This window comes from Grus americana, chromosome 17, assembly GCF_028858705.1.
Source record: "Grus americana isolate bGruAme1 chromosome 17, bGruAme1.mat, whole genome shotgun sequence".
NCBI classification, from domain to species: Eukaryota; Metazoa; Chordata; class Aves; order Gruiformes; family Gruidae; genus Grus; species Grus americana.
The window spans coordinates 594,045-616,136 of NC_072868.1; the positions used below are offsets into that span (position 1 = coordinate 594,045).

The following is a 22,092-nucleotide window of genomic DNA, read 5'->3' on the forward strand; positions in this document are numbered from 1 at the left end:
GAATCCTAGCTGAGGGCCAGCAGCAAGGGCTTCATCCACACTTTGACATTGCTCTCCTCTCCACAGCTATGGCCCAGTACAGCTCTTGCAATCTGCAACCCTGTCAAATCTCTCCAACCACTGCCAAAAGCAGCTTGCTTTTGTACAAATGTGCAAAGGGTTTGGGGCTGTGTTTTCCTGTGACCAAGATCTCATTTCAGTGGCCTTTAGTGACATTGCTGCACCATAGCAGAAGTTGGGTGTCACGTATCCATCTGTCTCCAGGGGTTCATGGCACCACGAATGCAGCTCCACTCCCACAGCCAAGCCCTTGCTCCCCAGCTGGCATCCCCCTCCCTCCAGCCCGCAAGTCTCTGTTCAGTGTGCCTCCAACCCACGCCCCTGGGGATGTCCTGTCTGTGGGCAAGCTGATGTGAGGGGACACAGCAATGCCCGAGAGGCTGGCAGCAGCCCCAGCCCCTGGGGACCATGTACCAGAGCGGTTTGTAAGCAGCACGACAACGCAGAGCAGGCAGATGGCCAGGACAGCGAAGAGACCCAAGCTCTGCAGATCCAGCCGCCGGCTGCCTGGGAGGTTGTACCCACCCACAGGGAGCAGGTGGCAGCTTTTCCCTTCAACAGCATTAAAAATGAAAGACACAGATCCAGATGTACCTGCTCTCCCAGGCAGCCTGTCTACTGCAGACCCACCCCAGCCGTTTGGCCACGAGCCCATCAGGTCTTGACCATGTTGCTGCATTAATGTTCGCTGCAGCTCAGCCCGCAAGCCCTGACCTGTCACCCCAGGGAAGGTCGAGCGCTGTGCCTTAACTGAATGCTTTTTGCCCTGCTACCAGGTTTGGTAATGTGTCAGGAAAACACCCTTGGGCTCTCCCAGCAGCTGGCACAGATACAGATTATGCAAGTTTCCAGCTGGGTATCAGCAGAGCAGTTTTATGACCTGTTTCATGACTATTTACCAGCAAAACTGTGCCTTTTCCCAAGCAAAATATTGAGGGCTTTTTGCACTGCAAAGAGAGCAAGAGGGCCACGAGGCCTCTGGGTACCTCTCCGATACTTGTCCAGTGCAGAAACAGAAGCCACAACCTCACGATGACAAATACAGATGTGCACACGAAGTTGTCTGAGTTTAACTAAAACAGCTGCGAACACATTTAAACAAACACTGATCTGGGATAACTACAGACTTTGGAAAAGCTGCGGAGATATGGCTGGGTACACAATGTCATCTGAAAGTCCTTCCTCTCATCTACAGAAATCAAAGGAGAGACATGCTCTGACTTACAGACACTGTAAAAAGCACCAATTATTGTCTTGATATTAAAAAAAAAATCTGCTTAGGGAACAGCGTCACGGTTCAGCCGGAAGACAGGACATTACAACCTCAAAAATATTTTCTACTAGTTTACACAAAGTATGTGAATTTTTTTTTAAACAGTAATTTCCAATAACCTGAAAGTGATTAGACTAAACATAGGACAGGTGAGAGTACCTGGCGTGCAGCACACCAGAAATGCATCTCAGCTCTCCTTTCTGGGTACTCCCAAGGGCTGGCTGTGGGCCAGACCAATTTACTTCTTGCAGTGAAAGATCCTCCTCCCCCCAGCTGTACTTCTTTTTGGGGGCCCCAAAGTTTCTCCCCTTCTCCCAGAAGTGTGGCAACAGGAGCAAGCTGCCACAGCCAAATCACCCAAGGTAGCCTGAAGCCTTCCCCAGTTTGGCTTTGAAGGACAAAAAGACACCTCTGACTGCCCTCGTCCTCAGAAAGGGTTGGGTTTTACTTGCACACAGCTGTTGCATTGTGCACATGGAGAAGCTGGAATACCTACAACAGCAGCAGTGACCTGCCTGCACTAGAGGCAGGCAAGAGAATAAGGCAGGTGAGGTTATCCAGCCTGACGCCCACCGGGATCCCTTGTCCTTAGGAGGGGGCTGTGGGCCAAGGGATCCTGCGCGGATAGGGAACGACTAGTCCACGTGTGCAAAGTGAGCCTGGGTCCAGGCAGCAGGGCTGCCTGCCCTTGCAGCAAGGATGCACAAGGAAGCCCAGGGCGCAGCTGCCTCCTCCTGAGCCCCTGGGAAAGCGCCAGGCTCTGCCCCTTGCCCATCTTCTTGGCACTCTGGGCTGCTCTGCTAAGCTGGGCAAAGTCCTGATTTGTACTCCAGTGGGACATGATGTGCAGCCATAGCAGTGGCCTGCATTTTAGTGTTCTCCAAATTCGCAGGTGTTAACAAGTCCTTTAACAAAACTGGCAGCTTTTGGAGGAAGCTGAGGGTGGTGATTGGCAGTGCACGTGGCTGAAACAGGAAAGCACAGCAAACTCATGGAAAAGTCCAGCGAGTACCAAAGCAGCCGGAGCTTGGAACCCCAGCTGCACGTCCCCACGCATCTGAGCTAACAAGTGGCTGACTGCCATTAAAAGCAGGTCTCTCTGCCAGCTCTGGCAGTTGTCGGTCTCTTCCATAAGCAGCTTTAACTCACTGACCTGGCAGGAAACTATCCGGCTGCCTTTTATTTTTTTAAACCTTTCTTTGTTATATTTCTGCCAGATCAATGAGTTAAGAAGCTCACAGAGGTCTGGCAAATGCTGGCTGTGGCTCAGAGCCTGAGGGGAGTGCATGGGGTGGTAGAGGAAATAACGCTGCCCTGAGCATGGGGCCGGTTACACTGACTCACGTCTCGTGAAACTGCACCTCAGAGGACTAGGGAGGGTTTTACACGTAGCAGCAGGAGGTCGACTATCAAACAGAAGCACAAACCCCAAACTGAGCCAACAGTGAGAAAAGCACAGAAATCAACAAAAGAGCTGATGATATTAAAATAAGTCAGCAATACAGCATCTTTTCTGGAATTACAGTCAAACTTAGTGCTCAGGTCACAGGTACTTCTGCTAGGTAGAATACTGGAAGGTACTGGAAACACAAACACCCACCTCTCTTCAGGGTTCAAGCACCTCAATGTGCTTCATATTGCAACACCCTGCGGTTTTGTTTTCTGAAGTTGAGCTTGGGTCTTAGCTCTCTAGTAGGAAAGGAAAAGAGTTTCCTTGAGCTAAAAAAAATCAATCCTTGCTCTTCCACTTACTTTGACTTTGCAGATTGTGTAAACTGTGATTTGGGAAAATGAGAGAGTTTATCAAGAAGAGGTTTTTCATGTCACCACTGGGCACCAGCCCAATCTGAAGGGTACTCACCTTGTACTCTACTCCTTCAATCACATTAGAGATTCAAATACAGGGAACATCCACTGAAGATAGAAGCAGCTTGAGAAATCGCATCTTTAGCAAATCTCAGCGAGCAGCACTTCAAAAAATTTAAGATGCTAAATCTGCAAACTTCTTACTCTGCCCTCTACAGTGACAAAGCCTTAGACTGGGAGTGCTCAAGAGTATTTCTTTTTTCTCTTGCTAGTGCCCAGGCAAGATGGAAATCCTCCTCCTGGGAAGCAGCTTCCTTCCTCTGCTTCCTCTGGTTAAAGCCTTTTACCTTTTAAAGGCTTTTTCCAAGCTCTACAAAGCAAGCAGCAGACACTACATTCAAGATAAGGGCTTCTGCATTCACTTTTTTAGTTACACGTTGCACCATTGTGCTGATCTCCTTTTCAAGATTACCCAGAGAGAAAAGACTTTTACCCCCATCTTCCCCTGCAGGTACTTCTATGTCCGTTTTTCCACTGAACTTTATTTTCTCTGAAACTTTGCCCTGTAGCTTTAGGGCTTTTGTCTTGACCTATGATTGCAAAGGACAAAACCATTTTTGGACATCACACAATTACAGTACACGTGACTTCCCTGTCACCTACTTTTGTCTAGAACAGCTCTCCCACATATCAAAGCCAAAGGACAGCATGAGGCAGATGCTTAATACAGAGCTTAGGTATCGTGCTTAAGATAACAACAACAGTCTCTACACCTATCAGATACAACTGCTACCTTGAATTGGCCAAAAAAAAGTTATCGTTTCATTACATCATTACTGGTTTAGTGCTCTTCCAAACATGGAGCAGAATAACCTAGTTACAAGGGGTACCAGAGTACTCAGTGAGAAAAGCAGCTTCGCCAGCTGCACCCCCTGCCCTCACCCAACACGCCTGCCCTGCCAGCCACCCAGTGAGATGTTCTGCCTGTGTCACTGCCTCCGTAACAGCTGCCCGCCCACAATTCTGCATAGTCTCTCCTGGTATGTCCTCATTGCTCATGTAGAAATGCAGTGTTGGAAAGTATCAGACACTCGTCATCTTGACTTCTGGTCTCTGCTCAGGCCTGCTTTGACACATTGCAGGAGTGTAGCTTGAAAGGAAATTCAAGGATCTTTCCCTTGGAGCTGTCTAACTCCAGCTACAGTCTGACCACTGACCTAGTCCATAGTGCAGGGATGCAGTGATAGAAGGCAAGTGGAAAAGATGTGGCCAGGAGACAGCCAGATTTTAACAAACATGCGGTCTGCAAAATAAGGGGGACGAATGCAAGAGAACATGATGATCTGTGGTTGTGTTTTCAAAACCTTGATAAAATTTAATTTTCACTTAAGGACTGGAAACTTTATCAGAGGTTTCTCTGAAGAGATTTTATCTTCTGCCCTTATTTGTACAGTAGGTAAAAAATAAACACCAGCTGCAGACAACCTGCTGTAAACGGGAACTCAACAGCAGAAGTAGCTTTGCTCTTGGCAGCCTGCTCTCGCTGACCATCGGCACAAAGCCTGTGACACACATGTGCTGAACAGCAGCGTGCTGCTGGGGAGACAGAGCAGAGACACGAGTCCTGTGCAGGCAGCTACTATTGATCAACTCAAATAAGCTGGGAACCATCGCTTCAAAAACTAGCAATCCCCTCAGGGCATGGATGAGAAGAGCAATGACAGAGGAGGACCAGGAGGTATGGAGACCAGCTGTAGCTGGTCAGACCAAAGGTCCATCCAGCCTTCTAGTCTGACTTTGAGAGTGTGTGCTTGTGGAAAAATAAAATAGGGCAAGCATGTAGTGATACTTCTCAAACAATTGCATCTTGTAGCAGTTTCCCTTAATTTTCCCAATCTCCAGCAATCTGTAGGGCAACAGAGACTTCTTGAACTGGAGGTGCGGTCTCCACTTTGACTTCCTCTGCTGAAAACTGGGCAGTCAGCCCTGCGACCTATGCCTTGGCACCCACCTCACCCTGTGACCAGAAAAGCCAAAGCTTAACAACATGCAGGGTGAACCACCACTTTGTTCCCCACCTTGTATCTGCTGGTTTTGCATGAGATCCAAACCCAGTCCCTGGTCTGGAAGGTGGAGAACAGCTGATCCCATTTCCACAAGCCACAGCAGCAACGCCCCAACAGCTTGCTGCCATTCCCCTTCGCGTGCCCCCTTCTGGGCTGATGTGCTCTGGGCTCTCTGGCCAGTCCTGCCACAGCAGCTTTTTTCTGACCATACGCTTCTCTGCCCTTCTCAGTTCTCCAAAACTGTCCCATCATGCCCTGTCCTTTCTGAGACAAGGCAGCTGGCAGTATGTCAAACACTCGTGGGCGTGCTGTGGATTTACGCACTAGCACAATGAGGTTGCTTTGTTCTCTGTTCCTGATAAACAAGAATTGATTTGCTTTGTCGAAAGCCCTGAGCTGACATTTTCGCTCATCTCTTGCAACGTTAAGGTCTTATGCCTCTGGGTTATCATCAGCCTTGAGCCTGCCCTTTCATATTCCACTGTAGGATGGTTTTACTCAACGTGCATCACACTTTATTTTTAGCCAAAGGCAGATAAAGTTTGCCATTGCACCTTCCATCACTTTTTCCAGATCATTTAAGAGTAGATTTAAGCAGCAGATGTCCCAATACAGATCTCTACAGTGCTCCGCTAGTGATCTCAAACTACTGTGAAAATAATTTTTTTTTTTTCTCTTTTTAATCAATATTTCATCCATGAAATGACCTTTCCTCTGATGGCACAGCCACCTAAGTCCCTTAAGGTCTTAGGACCCCTTTTGGTAAGGGGTCTTGTCTTTTGGAAATCCAAGTAGGCTGCATCTATTGAATTGCCTTTATTTATACGGTTACTGACCCCTTCAAAGAATTCCAACAGCTCTGCAGAGCAGGACTTCTTCCCTTTACAAAAACCACATTGACACTTTCCCAATATTTATCCATGTAATTCATCCACTATACTCCTTGCTAGTTTTATCGGTCTGTCTGGTACAGCAGGTCAGGGAATTCCCAGAACTCCTCTGGCATCTGTTTTAAACGCTGTGCTACAGGTGATGCACTGCAGTCCTTGGGCACCACAGCAGCTTCCACAGAGGAGCATAACCTCTTGCTTAACAACTCAACTATTTCATCCTTCAACTCCTTTAAAACTCCTGGGTTGATACGTCCAGTCCTGGCAGCTTGCTATAAAGGCATATATTTTAGCTTTTTTACAGTCTCTGCAATAGGCACTGCGGTCTAAGGCAGGGTCTCTGCTGACTCCCCACAAAGAGCATTCCAGCACGGTAACTCTGTGAGCTGCTCTGTGGCAAACTTGCATGCAGAAAAAATTAAATTTATTTTTTTTGCTGTGGCTAGATCTTCTCCAAGTCCTCCTTTCAGAGCCTCAGCAGCCTTAGCACTCTCCAAACTCTCTCACATGGTTCCATTTCTGACAGGTTTGAAACAGGACTATTATTTTTTTTTCCCCCCTTTGCAAGTCATCTCTCAAAATCCCCTTTTGCCTGCTTTGTTCCATTCATATATTTAATCTGCTAGACTTTATACCTTTTCCATTTTCTCCAGCTTTTTGAAAAATGCTTTTTTGTTTTCAATAGCCTCCATGCCCTTCTGTTAAGTCATGCTGGCTTCCCTGCACCATTTCTCATGTCTGCTGTGATAGATGGTGGGCATTTGCTCTTTGCTTCACTTACTTTCAATAAGCTTCTCCATTTCTGTGCAGTTCTTATTCTGAGCTTTGAGTGCAAAACCAGTGAAGTTTTCTATGGCTTGGTTTTTTGTTTTTTTCCCCAGGATGTTGACCTGGAGCACATAATAACCAGGATGGTTCCCATCACAGAGCAGCACTTTGAAGACACTGCTTTGAACATGCTTCTCTGCCCTTCTCAGAATCACATCAGTGATGGCTTCTCCTCCCTAGGGCTCCCTAGCTTGTTGTTCCATAGAAGTTTGCAGCTAAAATGGAGTATTGGTGTCGTGTCCCACAGCCACATCTGTCTAATGGACACAGGGCAGCTGAAGCTTCCTACCCTCGTCCTGTCTCCTAGCCTTGTAGCTTCTCTGATCACCATCTTGGCACTCACACAACTAGAGACAACACATAAATTTCGTATTTAGGCCTGGGATTTCAGTCTAAGGGGAATCTAAGTTATTCACTGATATTTGTTAGAACCAAATCAGATCAACAAGCTTCCTTTAACACCCACCTGCATCCTCTACCACCACCTGCATCTATCCTCTCCTTCCTGTACACTGTATCCAGCTTAGTGCCCACCAAGAGGGACCACAACTCTCTTCTGTGATCTCAGTCAAGAATACAATAACCACCAGCAGAAACAAAACTAAGATTTTGGGTGCAACATCGTGTTACAAGTGCTATCGAAAAGAGTGCTTCTCTCATCCCTCTGCCCTGCCCCATGTCCAGTGAGCTGATGGTCTCATGGAAACCCATACGTGGGAGATCAGGGCTGGGTTCACTGTCTCACTACATCAGGAAACCAGAGCAACTGACCCTGCAGCAACAGGGTCTCTCATTCGGGTGGAAGGTAAGCACTGCAAGCACACACACGGTGCCAGAGGCACTGACTTGCCTTAGCTATACTGTTAAGGTATACTCTCAGGTAGAGGTTGGGCAGAAGAACAGCTAGAACAGAAGACAGTAGCCAGAGAAAGGCCACCAGTGCCACTGACCTTCTCTGAAAGTCCTGTGATTTCTGCTACATGCCTTATGGTCCCAGCTCCTGAGAATCACTGCTTTTTTTTTTTTTCCTACACTTTAGAAAGCGAGATGTGTGTGAACCATAAAGGGGCAGACACTGGAAGACACAACCCAACAGGAGCTTTACAACATTTGAGATTAAACACAAGCAGGACCTACTGGGAGGTATTCCTTGCTGGAGATGTGCAGAAGGTCAGACTAGACTAGGACATTATCCAATTTGGCCTCAACATCTTTGAATGATTCTTAAACTAAGGAGGAAAACATCCACCCAACCTATGACTGCTGAAGTCTAAATTCACTGTGGGTCTGATTATGGGAAGAGGTGGGTGCGGGTCCAGGTCCAAAAGATTCATATGGGGGAACCATCTCCTACTGCCACCCTCTGCCTTTGGCCAGAACAGGAGGCAATGACAGTGCCACTGACAAGTGCCACAGAATATTTCCCATATTAAGAAAAAATATTTCTGAATGAGGCATCTAACAGCAGCTCTAGAGGTGTGAATGCCTTGAGCGCCAGGGACTCCCAGGCAACAAGAGGAGTTCCTGGGTGCCGGACCGCCGCAGTCCAAACTCCAGCCATGTTCCCTCAGCTCCAGTCAGAGTGTGATCCACAGATTAAGTTTTGAAAGTCTAAAGTAAACCATTTGTTTCACAGTGGGAATGATTAACGATGAGAATTCACACTACCAGTGCTTTTCACGACTAAATTATTAACCTTCTTTTTTGGCAGATCAGATGAGTTTTACTCCCAATGTGAAGCTGCTCAAAGTTCAAAATGAATTCCCTGGAAAAACTGAGAATTTATTTAATTTGGACACCCACAATAAAAAACACATCTGTGAAACCCCTTCGATTTATTTTTTTTTAAATTCAAAACTGGCAGAACACAGAGCATCAAGGGGTCTGTTGCCCACATTCTGCTCAAGCTTGTCAAATGTCTGTACTAGGAGAGGGCTAGAAATATCCCCAAAAATCCATTCGGCTTAAGGACACTCAGGTTCACCTAAGACAAAGAAAACTGCCACTGCTGCTTTGCTGTGAGGTGGAGGAGACGCAGATGACTCAGGCCAGGTTTTCCCCTTTTTCAGTGATACTGTAGCTACAGCTATTATTTACTTTATGTCCCCTTTGCCAGTCTTGGCAAAGGTGGAAAACAACTGCAGCACGCTCCTCAGGCAACCTATCACTGCTATTAACCATGGAGAGATTAAAGTAGAGATTCCATTGTCTTGCTCTTTACAACAGCTGCCCTCAAATTTCTACACATTACTAAAACAACAGCACTATGCCTATAAGCTAAGAAAAAAATATTGTAAGACTGTAAAACATCACCATCTGGTAACTCTTACCATTATAGTACCACAGACCTTAATGCAGTTGGTAGGTAAGTACTTACCACGTCCTCTCTGTGCAAAATTATTTTGGAAATAGTAGAGCTGAAGGAGATGGCTGCGTGGGAAGCAAGTCTAAATCAGATTTAAAGCAACATCTTGAACTAAATTATTCATTTCCATACAGAGCAGAAATTTATTAATAGAAAACACAATATGATCTATGCAAGCAGGCTCGTACTTTGTGTAATCGGATTAAGTCTTAAATTAGAGAAATGCTGGGTGAGAATCAAGAGCAGCAGCAAAAGCAGGTGTGTAATCTGGTTACACAAAAGCATCAGGAGACAAAGGTGCTGCTGGGCTATCCCCAACCTGTTGTTGTATAAACAAACAAGTGTTAGTGTGTTCCTGTTCCAAAGGCACGTGATGCTGAAGGGTAGACCCAGCGCATACCTGTAACCCTTTCTGATGCTCTGCGTCAGCCAGAGGGAAATGGCAAGTCACTTCAAAGCACAGATCCTGCTAAAGAACAGATACTGGCTCTGCAGCCAGAGGAGCTGAAGACAAGTGACCTACAACAAGAGTACGGCTGACAGGTTGGGTTTGTGCTCCCAAATCAGAGATCATGAACTCCTACAACCACACAATATTGACACTGATAAGGAATTAATGACAACACCTACATGTCGGAGACAGAGCAAGATGTACTTCTCCATCTCCTGCCCTGCCTATGTGTTTGTTACAAGAGCAGTTAAAGCCAGAACTTTCTTGCACGCCAGTCAAATATCCAACATTATGAGCAAGGTACCCAAGCACGGACAGGAATACATGGTGCTTTTCACTCCTGCTCTGAGGGCAAATCTCCCCTTCCCCAGCTAATGCAGGAAATTGGACTTGCCTAGATCTATTCTAGCTCAGGGTGAATTAAACCTCTTTGCAGATCGGTTCTCATCTGCACAAGTCTGGCAGTGGGTGGCTTTTTCCAGCACTCTGCACCAGTATTTTGAGTCAGTAGAGTATCTGGCTGCAGCCTTCCCCATGGGCTGCAAACAGCAGGCTGATACCTCTAGCGCTCTTCCATCCCCGGGACAGTGGGCTCGAGGAGCCACAACCTGCAGACACACAGCTTTGTAAATCTGAATCCTACACAAGGAAGATCTGAATGTGCTAATACACAGCCAAGTCTAAAATTGTTTCTGTGACTGCTAGACCCCAGATCATCTGAACCCCTAAAGGCAACCTGGAAGAAAGGCCAGGGGCCATGTTTCCAGCCAAGGACAGTCCATCTGCTGACACGATGCGCTGAACTACATTTCGGTATCTTGCTGAAGACCATGAATGTCTTAAAATCTCCTGAAGGAGAGAAAGCAGGGTCATGTTCTGTGTCTCTGAACCTTCAATGTCCCTGGGAACTAGAACTGAGTGTAACTGCATTGAGTTATAACTAGTATTGCAATTACTCATTAGCTGCTCTGAAATACCATTAACGGGGGTTGCACAATGGATGGAAACAGATCAGTCACTGGTAGGGGAAAGGCACCATTCATTCTTCTGACGGCAGGAAGGAGGCAAATCCCTTTCGCAACCTAAAACACGTACATTTGCTTTGCTATAGGAACTAACTGACAAGAACAAAAAAAGCACAGGAACTTCAAATACCACATCTGCATAATCAGCTTCTAGCACACTGTTGTCACAAGCATATAGAAAGCAAAAGTAACATTTAAGTCAACCCCATGGAAGGATTGTGCTTGTACGTTTAAAAATAAAAATGTTTCAATCCAATTCCAGCTAGCAAAAGCTTTCCAGAACTCATCACTGCAGTTTTACAGAAAACGGAGTCTTTAGATGGAAAGCTAGTGATGGAAGTAATCAGAGGAAGAGCTTACCAAGAAATAAGCCTAATGAAAAAAAAAATTCCAAAATAAAATTCCATTTTAATCATTTTTAGCTTTACAGTATTTGTTGCTGTAGTGTCAGAAGTCAAGACCAGCACTTCAGTGGTGACACTAGTTTGAATAAGATTGGAGACAGCTCCTAATTTAGTAGGCAGTAGAAAAACTTGCTTTCTAGAGCAAAACTTCTTCCGTTTTGTAATTAATTTCACTCTAGCACTTTGAACAAGACAACAAAAGAACTCATTGTACAAATCAAAAGAACAATGCTCCTCAACATCCTAGACAAAACATTTCACTACTGGCGAGAACAGCTCCCCTGTTATTCATACAGAGAAAGCAAACCTTTCCTCAAAGTGCTAATTTCATGTTATTTCATTACAATAAACAGAAGATGCTTTAAAACATCTTGTATTCAATGCCATCTTGTAGCAATCACAAACTGGCTTTAATGATTGTATTAAAAATGAACACAGTTTTGATTCAATGTCTATGACATCAGCAAATGCACATGATGGGATATTTCAATAACCTCTCAATAGCAGAATACTATCTCTTACTGCACAGCACACAAAAATAAAGCAGAGATTGGGCAAGGATAAGCAAACTTTTAAAAATGTAGATTAAAAAGCTTCAAACAAATGTACTTGTGGAAGAACTTCTCCAAAATTGAATCAGTAAAAATGTGGGCTTATTGAAAAGTTATACTTTCAGTAGAAAAAAGTGGCAAAAAATTCCCCGTTGAGGCCTGTTGTTAACTCCTCAAACATTTTGCTGTGTTTTACTCTGGGCACAGGCAACACCGAGTAACTCTACATTTTCAATTAATCCCAGCAATGCATAGCAAGATGTTGTACAGGGATACTTTAATTTCTTTCCTCCGTGGGTTTATGCATGTCTTGTCTCTTCTGTTTCAGCTGAACTCTGCATGTCCTGGACTGACTTACTCGACCTCTTCCATACCTTGTGAGCTTTCTGCAAATACTCTGCCAAATCCCAGACCCATCTCCACACCCCCGATGCTCTTCTGCATGGCGTGTGCTGGAGAGCAAAGCTCTTCTCTCCCTTCATGGGGGTGGGAGGCAGCAGAGGGGAAGTACTAGCTACAGATCAGATGCTACCTTATGACAGACTGAAACATAACGCACATTTATTTGGATAGTTTTACAAATATATCAGCATATTCCTTCATGGGTATTTAAAGGAAATCACCTGGAAAAGGGGAGAGATTTAGGCTAACACAGAACACCTACTTCTCAAAGCAGCTGAAGAGGGTCTGCAGATCATAATAAAAGCACAAGCACAGCTCGATTAACTGTATAGGTCACCACACCATCTGTCCATCAGCAACCCAGACCATTTAATCCACCATCTGCAAACGTTAGAAGAAGCCAAGCCTAGATTTCATTAGGGTTCATATAACTTTCAAGTAAAATTTAGGTCTCAGATTTAGGTTAATACATTTTATTTCTGCGAATAACCTAGATTCATATTGATAAAGACCCCTAAGCCACCATGCTAGCTCTCCTTTTTATCTCCATTGCAAACGGTTATCAGATTATGTGGGGGTTGTTTCAGCTTATGCCCAGGCAATCTGTTATTTGTCAGGGTTAACTGCGGTTGCTTGTAGATGAGCAGTTTAAAGAAAACCAGGGCACCTGTATCTGAAAGCTAGCTGTATCAGAAAAGCTAAAAGCTTCTTCATACCACGTTAACCCAGAGTAACAAATTTCAGAAGCAAGAGGATGCTTGCTCTGTTGACTTTGCCCAGATCTGATCCTGGCAAGTTACTCAAAACTAAAAAAAACCCCCAAAGCCAAAACCCACAAAACAAAACAAGAAACAAACAAACCAACCAAACAAACAAAAAAAAACCCCACCACAGGGGGAATTAATAGAAATTCACAACGGCATCACCCATTTTCCCCAAAGGAAAGATCTTACAAACCTTAAACATACATGTTACCTTGAAAAGTAACACATGCCAAAGCTTTCCAGAAAACAGCATACCTAACCTGTGTGCCTGACACTGCTCGACTCAGAGAGGCAGTGACAGTGCTAAAAACATGCTTGTGAGCTGGGATTAAACTAAACACTTCTCCCAGTCATAAACATGGATCAACTGCAGAAAATATTTTGCAACTCCAGCTTCCAGCCAGAAGGAGGTCTAGAGGCACTGCAGGATGAACAAACACTGAGGCTGCAATACTGCAACAAACACTGAGGCTGCAAACACTGAGCCTGCAACAAATACTGCTCTGGCTGCATCCAAGGGAGAGCTCTGCAGGGGCACAGAATCACAGAATGGTTTTGGTTGGAAAAGACCTTTAAGATCATCAAAGTCCAACCGTTAACCCAGCACTGCCAAGCCCACCATTAAACCATGTCCCCAAGCACCACATCTACACATCTTCTAAATACCTCCAGGCATGGGGACTCCACCACTGCCCTGGGCAGCCTGTGCCAGGGAGGGACAACCCTTTCGGGGAAGAAATTCTTCCCAATACCCAATCTAAACCTCCCCTGGCACAACTTGAGGCTGTTTCCTCTTGTCCTATCACTTGTTCCTTGGGAGAAGAGACCGACCCCCCATCTGGCTACACCCTCCTTTCAGGGGAGTTGTAGAGAGCGATCAGGTCTCCCCCTCAGCCTCCTCTTCTCCAGGCTCAACAACCCCAGCTGCTCCTCACCAGACTTGTGCTCCAGACTTGTGCCCTCATCACTTCGTTGTCCTTCTCTGGACACGCTCCAGCACCTCAATGTTCTTCTTGTAGCAAGGAGCCCAAAACTGAACCCAGCACTCGAGGTGCAGCCTCACCAGTGCCAAGTACAGGGGGACGGTCACTGCCCTGGTCCTGCTGGCCACACTATTTCTGACACAAGCCAGGATGCCATTGGCCTTCTTGGCCACCTGGGCACACTGCTGGCTCATATTCAGCTGTCAGTTCCAGAAGGAGCTGGGATGGACTTACAGCAAATCACCTCATGGCCAAGGGCACGGAATAACCCAGGCTGAAATAATAAAGGACTTAATCTAGTATGTCAATGTCTTGTACTGGGGAGCTCAAACTGGACTTGCCCTGTCAACAGGGTTGCCACCAGTGCTAACAGCAGGCACCCCCTTCCCTCACCCTGCTGCCCACAGCCTTGCAAGCACAGCCCAGGATGTGGTTGGCCCCATACAAACCCAAGCTTTATCTCCATTTAAAACAGCTTTTTTTTGGACTACTATAAAAATAAAAATATCTGAAATGCAGGTCTTGCATCACTGATGCCATGCTCTCACACTGCAAACACTACACTGCATAAGATAATATAACCCATCCCACAACCCCTCTAAATTCCGTCTTAAAACCCACTAGGTCCCTTGCAGATGTTACTGTATCAAGAGCTGATCAGAACTTCAGTGCACTGTAACAGGAAACCATGTTCCACTTACCAGCCTTCATGAATCTGTGGCCAGCTTGTGCCTGTCCTTGTAAAACTGGGATCCTCCCCAAGGCTATCCCTCCCTGTGAAATTCTGGACAAATTAAACCCCCACCTCAGCCTAAGTGCTTTTAAGTCTCTCCTTACACAACAGGATCCCCCTTCCTCTGAAAGCCCTAGCAAACTTCTTCACTTCGAATTCCCCCTTCTCAAACACTGGTAAGTAAAGACACACCAATTTTGCAGAGGCCTGAACGTGGCAGATGGATGTGCTTTGCCAGGTTAAAAAGCAGCAGTACTTTCTCAGACAACAGAAGAGCTCAACCTCCAAGTTTAGGTACTGTTCCTGGTGTTAGCAATGAGGCAGAAAATCCAAGGACCCAACGCACCATCTGTGCTCTCTGACAGATTTCAGACAGAGACTTATCCCAGCCCTCGGGGGTACTTTCCAGGTAGAATGGGGAGCCAAGCCCAGTGTGCCCTGGGAGAGATGCTGGAGGAAGGTGAGGCTGGGACCACATTTACAGTCACAAGAGACACTGTGTTAACTTCTTGCTAAAAAAAATTATATTCTAAACGAATTACCAAGAGGGCTCCTGGAAGGAACATCTTGTCTCCTGCCCAACTGTTGCCATGGCCACCAGCTTGCTGCTGATCTAAATCAAAGCACAGAGAGGCAACAAGCACATCCTTCCCCGACCCAGTGCTCCCGAGAGTCCCTCTCCCAGCCTGCAGGGCAGCTCGGCAGCTCTTCCCACAGCTCAGCCCCAGGACGGACAGGGAGCCAAGACGATGGCACCGGGACATGCCAAGCATACGTGAGTCGGTGGTTGCAGCACCATGTTTATTTGGGGCGTACACAGCTTCAGATTTGGGGTCTTCTTTAAAGAAGGTCTCAAAGAGGCTTTGCTTGTAGACGGAAAGCGTAGAGCGAAAAGGCAGCAGTGATGCACAGCTCCGTTACAGGAGCTTCCTACCTTCCCACTCTGCTCCGTCTCTGAAGACCATACCTGCTCACAGACAGGCAGGGCACAGGCAAACTCAGAGCTCTGCTGGGTCACTGGAGAATTTGCAGTGAAGGCTAATGCGCTCAGGCGCTGTATTTATATTCTTCCCAATCATGGCAGACAGGCCCCAATAGGCAGTACCTGTGATCCCTAACACTCTTACTCAAAAGCATTGCACCTATTTTTACCCATTCTCCTCCATCCAACACGGGAGCACGCTGTACCTCCGGCAGAGATGGAGAAGATGCAGACAGAGACAAAATGGTACACGAAAGTGTTTTAAACACATTATCCACCTTTGTTAAAACAGAAAAATCACTGCCTAGTACTGTTGCCGCTTCTAAGGCTAAACACTAAAGTTACAATGTAATAAGATTAGTAATTTTTATACTTATAGGCTTTAAGATAACACTAAAACTCACCATGAATCAAGCTAAAGCAGTACAGTGACATGTGCCTGCCCAGATGGGGTGTACTTTCAGTGTCTGTTATCAAGAGATGGAAAAAATACAAACTATCTTCTTAGGAATGTATTTATTACATTCCTGTTCTGCACAGGCTTGCAGGAGGTTTTCTGGAATCATCTACATCAACAGACTTTTATTAAAAGCTATCACGTGATATTGACAGCGCTACCCCCTAGCCGCACCACTGCTGTAATACAGCAGTGAGAGCCTGTCCTGTGCTAAGCAGACACTACCCACACAGCAGCCTCCTGCAGCTGAAGAGAAAGAAAAGCCGCTGGCTGCATATGAGCATGCTGAGTGGGAAGTCAGCAAGGTAATCCAGCACGGTAAATGAGCCTGTGCTCTACAAAATGCACCATGTCTCCTGCACTCTGCCTAACAGAGAATGTGTCCTCCATCTTGGATGCTTGTGGTCCTCCTCTAAAAGGATTACTCCTATAGCAACCAGAGTGACCAGGCTCATCTCCGCTCCTCCCAGCAAAGCGACCACGGCTTTGTCATGACCCAGGCCCAGCAAAGCAGGAGTGCTGTATCTGGAGCAGCTTGGTGACTTCCATCTCCTCTCAACACAAATGGACAGAGCACGCAGGCTCCTGCTTTCCTAGCCAGTGAACCAGATGGGATGTGATAGAGCTGCAGCCCTTCAGCATATTGCATGTCTCAAAGAAACTGCTTTTCAAGAGACCAGCCATCCTGTGAGATGTTGTGGAGCTTCAGCAGAGCAGCCCAGGTCTGCACCTCAGAGCTCAGAACAACGTGCTCTGCATGAGAGGGTGAAGGGCAATTCCTGCCAACTGGACATATTCACGTTCTTATTGATTAAACCTTAACAGGAGTTAAAATTAAGATACAGAGGTTTTTCATCTCTCTCTCTCAGCGTTACTGATGGACCATGGGGAGTCTGCCCACAGATCCTTGTCCCCTGCATATATCTTACCTGACAGTCGAAGTCCTGGAAGTTGCGAGCCGCATTCTGTTAACAAAAAACAGAAGAAGAAAAAAAAAAGAAAAAAAAAAGAAAGAATTCAGCACAGTACCCCAGAACACCCCCAACAACATCATGACAGTTCCCCTCAGAGACCTCTGCTTCAGCTGCAGTCAGGACAGCAGTGAAATGTGAGAGCTTTACAAGAAAACTCCACACAAGTTCTGCCCGTTACTATATGGCAAGTTTTCTGGGTGCTGTCCCAAGGCTGTCAACTAAGGAAAGTACCTGTGGACAGAGCTGAGAGCATTCCAGCAGGGACAGATGCACACAGGAAGGACCCTGACCAAAGTCAGGCTCATTATAAGGTTTGGTTTTGTCCGGTCCTGGTGCCCATTATCAATTTGAATGCAAAACTGTTGAAAGGACTATCACTGGGATCTCACGTAGTGAGTGCAAGAAAACAAGCTACTGCAGAGTACCTGACTGCATAACTGCTGCGTGCGTGGTACCCTTCCACAGCAATCGCAGTGACCTGTAAGCTACTGAAACCAGAGCGTGTGGGAACTGGGCTCAGCAAGTCACAACTGACTTTTCCCAGAGGGTGACACCACAAATACAGGTGAGCACAGTAAGTACAGCATGTTTGGTGTATTGCAAGTTCAAAGGTCTGCAGTAACTCGTCTGTATGCTCATGTGCTTTGTAAGACTCCGGCTCTGACCACAGAGTAGGTTATGCTACTGCCTGCTGACAAATGCTGCAGAAGGCTGTGCAAATCATTTGAGACAGCATTTGAGCTGACGTGTTTTAGGTATAGCACCTTAGTGCTAAAATTACAACTAGGACTATATATGCACAACAGAAACATCACAAACATTTCTTCTGGCTGAGCACTGTAATTCCTCTCCACGTGTAAACAAATGGCCCTGTTTGCCTCCCCACAAAGCTGTGCCACATTACCAAGAACACAGGTTGCCACCTACGTTCTTTAGTCTGAGACGTTTACATTGAAGTATCTGCAAATCTGTTTTAAGAAACCCCCCGGTGTTACGTATTGAACTGTGTCAATGTTTTGAACGTGGCATGGCACAAAGCACCAAATCCTCAGGATGGGGGAAAAGGAAATAAAAAGCAGCCCTCTCTTATTTCAGTTTGAGATCCTGAAGTTAGTTGAGGTTCCTGACAACTCTGTCCATGCCTCTTTCCCTGCTCTGTTAAATACAGGCAGTAGAGCCTTCTCACCTACAAGGTTGTAAAGAAGGTCAATTCGGTCATCCAATGCCACAGTGATTAAGGATTGTAAAAAAACCTATGAACTAATGAAACTTCTGTACTCAGGACTGGACTTGGATGGTGCACGAAAAGGCTGATCTGAATTTGTACTGAGAAAAGCAAGATTCCCCATGTGGGGAGCGGGGAGGAAATGACACAAAGCAAAGAATGAAGGTCTGCAGCTGCATGGCTTGTTATCAGGGTATACCACCATGCACAAGCAGCATTACTGTGGCCATGTCCTGACTCCTGGATTCTTGATTTTAACAGGCCCAAATCTGACTTTAAAACATTAATCTATTCATTGTCTTAGCTTGAGAAAGCGTAAGATCAAGACATGTTTTTCAGTCCTCTGAAGGTGTGACGGCTGCACCTCAGAGGCAAAGAGCTAGCTGGAATGACGCAATCCAGCCTAAGGGCTGTCCATTCAATCCCCGGAATTAAGCTGCTGCATTTCAGTACCTTGTCACTGAGGCTATATTACTAGGAGTCAAAGCTGCCAGAATATGAACCAGCCAGAATAATAAAGTGTCACTGGGATAAGTTTTCTATTGGGTTACAGGCAGTACTCTCTTTCTCTCTCTCTCAACTAAATGGGAACATTTGAAGTTTATTTGCTTTCTCATTTCCATTTCCCAGGCGATTCCACTGCTTTTAGAGTTTGAGATACCAGAGCTCCTTTTCTCTGTACAGCAGCCTTTGTATCTGAAGAGTTCACAAGCACTCATCCATTAGCACCTTAAGAGTTTTACTGTACTATTTCTGGCTGTTAATCCATGCTGGCTCAAACTCCTACATCTAAAGTGGGTTGGTCAGTAAAAACCTCAGTGAACTGCCATCTCAATACTTTTTGGACTCTGACACGCTGCACAGAACAGCACGTTATGGCACCACACCCATATGCTCCATAAACCGTCTAAAAAGCACAGGTGTATTATTTCAAGCTTGAAAGCATTAGTAAGGGCCAGACCTCAGACATGGTAGCTCCCTGAGGCATTTTTTTTTGTTAAAAAAAGGGTAAAAAGGAGAGTCACTGCACACTTCTCTTCCCACGCAGTGCTGAGGATGCTTCTGGAGCCATTCGTATGTATTTTTTCCTACTGAGATAGCATATACTTCCCTGTAACTTCACAACTAAGTCAAGGAAACCAAGTATCACTTTGTGTGTGCCCTTCTGTATGCTGGTTAATGCCACTGGGCTCTTTAGGCAAGCACTCTGCACTTAAACCAGAGCTGTCCCAGCTATGAGTCAAGTGGCTGTGCAGATGACACCATGGCAGGGATCTCATGAGACTGATCAGGCAAAACTTGACAGAGAGACTGAAAACTTATGAAGTGAAAAACACTGTTTTGGCATGCTTCAATACCTCCTACTTAGGTCAGCTCACTGAAGCAAGGGAAATCTACCCTCTTGAACTCAAACATGGAAAATCCTAGAAGAGTCACGAGCAAGAGCTGAGGCACTGCATTTAGGAAGCTTCTCTTCTGTAAAGGTTTCTCTCTTATTTTGAAGTCACAAACTGTTTTCAAGGCCTTTCTGTATTTTTATCTGCTGGTCTACACTGATTTTGAACTTCCAAGGCTCACCCTCCCTGGCAACATTTTAAAAAGTTATGTTTAAGCTATGATGGCAGCCTAGTAGTCAAGACTAGACTATAAGAATAGGCAGCTGGACTGCAGATGTCAGCTGAATTTTTAGATTTTACAGAGAGTAAACATACGCTAGCACACTGCAGAGGTGAGCAAAAACTAAGGAGCATAGCCTAAAACATAGCAGAATTTTAGAGATTTCACCCATTTTGCACAATCTTCCAGAAGCACACAGTGAGTGTACAAAGTACCATATCCTTCTGGCAGCACAAGCTACTTCTTGATCACAGACTGGTTTGGGTTGGAAGGGACCTCAAAGCCCATCTAGCCATGGACAGGGACACCCTCCACCAGCCCAGGTTGCCCAAAGCCCCATCCAACCTGGCCTTGAACACTGCCAGGGAGCCAGGGGCAGCCACAGCTTCTCTGGGCACCCTGTGCCAGGGCCTCAGCACCCTCACAGGGAAGAATTTCTTCCTAATATCTCATCTCCATCTCCCCTCTTTTAGTTTAAGGCCACTCCCCCTTGGCCTGTCACTCCCTGCCCTTGTCACCAGCCCCTCTCCAGCTTTCCTGGAGCCCCTGCAGGGACTGGAAGGGGCTCTAAGGTCTCCCCGGAGCCTTCTCTTCTCCAGGCTGAACAACCCCAACTCTCTCAGCCTGTCTCCACGGCAGAGGTGCTCCAGCCCTCGGATCATCTCCGTGGCCTCCTCTGGACTCACTCCAACAGCTCCATGTCCTTCTTGCCCTGGGGACCCCCAAGCTGGACGCAGTATTGCAGGGGGGTCTCACCAGAGTGGAGCAGAGGGGCAGAATCCCCTCCCTTGACCACACTGCTGGGGATGCAGCACAGGACACAGTTGGCTTTCTGGGCTGCCAGTGCACATTGCTGGGTCATGTTGAGCTTCTCCTTCCCCAACACCCCCAAGTCCTCCTCAGGGCTGCTTTCAATCCCTTCTCCACCCAGCCTGTAGTTGTGCTTGGGATTGCCCCGACCCATGTGCAGGACCTTGCCCTTGACCTTATTGAACTTCATGTGTTGCATGGGCCCACCTCTCTAGCCTGTCCAGGTCCCTCTGGATGGCATCCCTTCCCTCCAGCGTGTCAACCGCATCACACAGCTTGGTGTCATTGGCAAACTTGATGTCAGCCATTAAACAGGAAAGCATTTCATTGGGAACTGCTTCACATACCATCACTGTGGCTGTTAGGTATGGTAAGTGACCAAACCACATCGCTCATAATCACAATTTGCAGACGCAAGATTCTGGATCTTGTTGGGATGGCCCAGAGTGACATAGGCATTCAGAGCAACAGTTCGTGGCAGAATCCAGTGAGGCTAGGGCTTTCCCAAAGCTCAGATGGCTCTCCTCCAGCCCACAGAAGACAGAGTGAAAGCCTTAAACAGCTGCTGCAATACAATGAATTTCCAAAGTTTCAGTATTGCATGAATCTGGACTGCTCTAGCCAGGCTCTGCAGATATTAAAAGGAAATGGCTCTCCATTACTAAACCCAGGGAGACGGTTGTTTTGGGGGTCAAAACACAAAAAGAATAATTTGAGACAAAAAATTTCAAACTAAAAAGTAAAATCAAGAAAATGGGATACAATACAAGGTCTCTCTAACAAGCATGAACTTCTTAGACGTTCTACAGGTCCAACAGGTTGGAATGGTATGACATACTGTTTGGCCAGGACTCCAAACTTACCTGAACAGTGGTGGTCTGTCTTTCCCTGAGACTTGGGAAGAGTATGTGGTGGTAGAAGTATTTACTACTACTTAAGGTACTTCAAGCTGTAAACAGATTCTGGCAATCAGGGCTCCTGGCCAGACATAGTCAGACAGAGAACATATGTGGGAGCAAAGGAGCAGCTAGCATTACCTTATCATTCAGGAGTGGTTTGATCTCTGTCAACTGAACATCCTGCAATTCGTCCATGGCGCTGTAAGTGGAGCCAATTAACCCTCAGAGCAGCAAATGGGTGATTCTGAAACAAAGGCATATTGTTAGAAACAGTATTACAAGAGATTCTAGCCAAAGAAAGCTTTACAATCTTTCATTAGAGTTGTATATGCTCAAACTGAAGCCTGAAAGAAGCTGGTTGTCGGTGCCACACAAAGCACCTGTAACTGTAGAAGGCAAACAGCCCGTGCTTGAACCAAGTGTGTCAGTTGTGTAACTCCCTACCCTGCATGCTGCCTTGCCCACTGAAAGCTGTCCCGGAAAGCTCAGGCCCTTCTACTCAGTCTGGATCCACTTCCATGCATTGC

At 46.2% G+C, this 22,092-nt stretch overlaps 1 protein-coding gene across 4 annotated transcripts in view; it reads right to left on the reverse strand.

Annotated features, from left to right (window-relative positions):
* The window catches only part of NDRG3 (NDRG family member 3), a 62,205-nt gene that overhangs the window by 13,806 nt on the left and 26,307 nt on the right, over nt 1-22,092 (reverse strand). For 2 of the 4 annotated variants that reach the window (XM_054845686.1, XM_054845683.1), the window contains exons 2-3: nt 21,704-21,809; nt 16,970-17,005 (exon numbers count right to left, since the gene is read on the reverse strand). In XM_054845686.1, coding sequence (XP_054701661.1) covers nt 16,970-17,005; nt 21,704-21,760 — 93 coding nt within the window. In that variant the 5' untranslated portion in view covers nt 21,761-21,809. The remainder of the gene's footprint in view (nt 1-16,969; nt 17,006-21,703; nt 21,810-22,092) is intronic. The other 2 variants (XM_054845687.1, XM_054845685.1) reach the window with 1 other exon arrangement.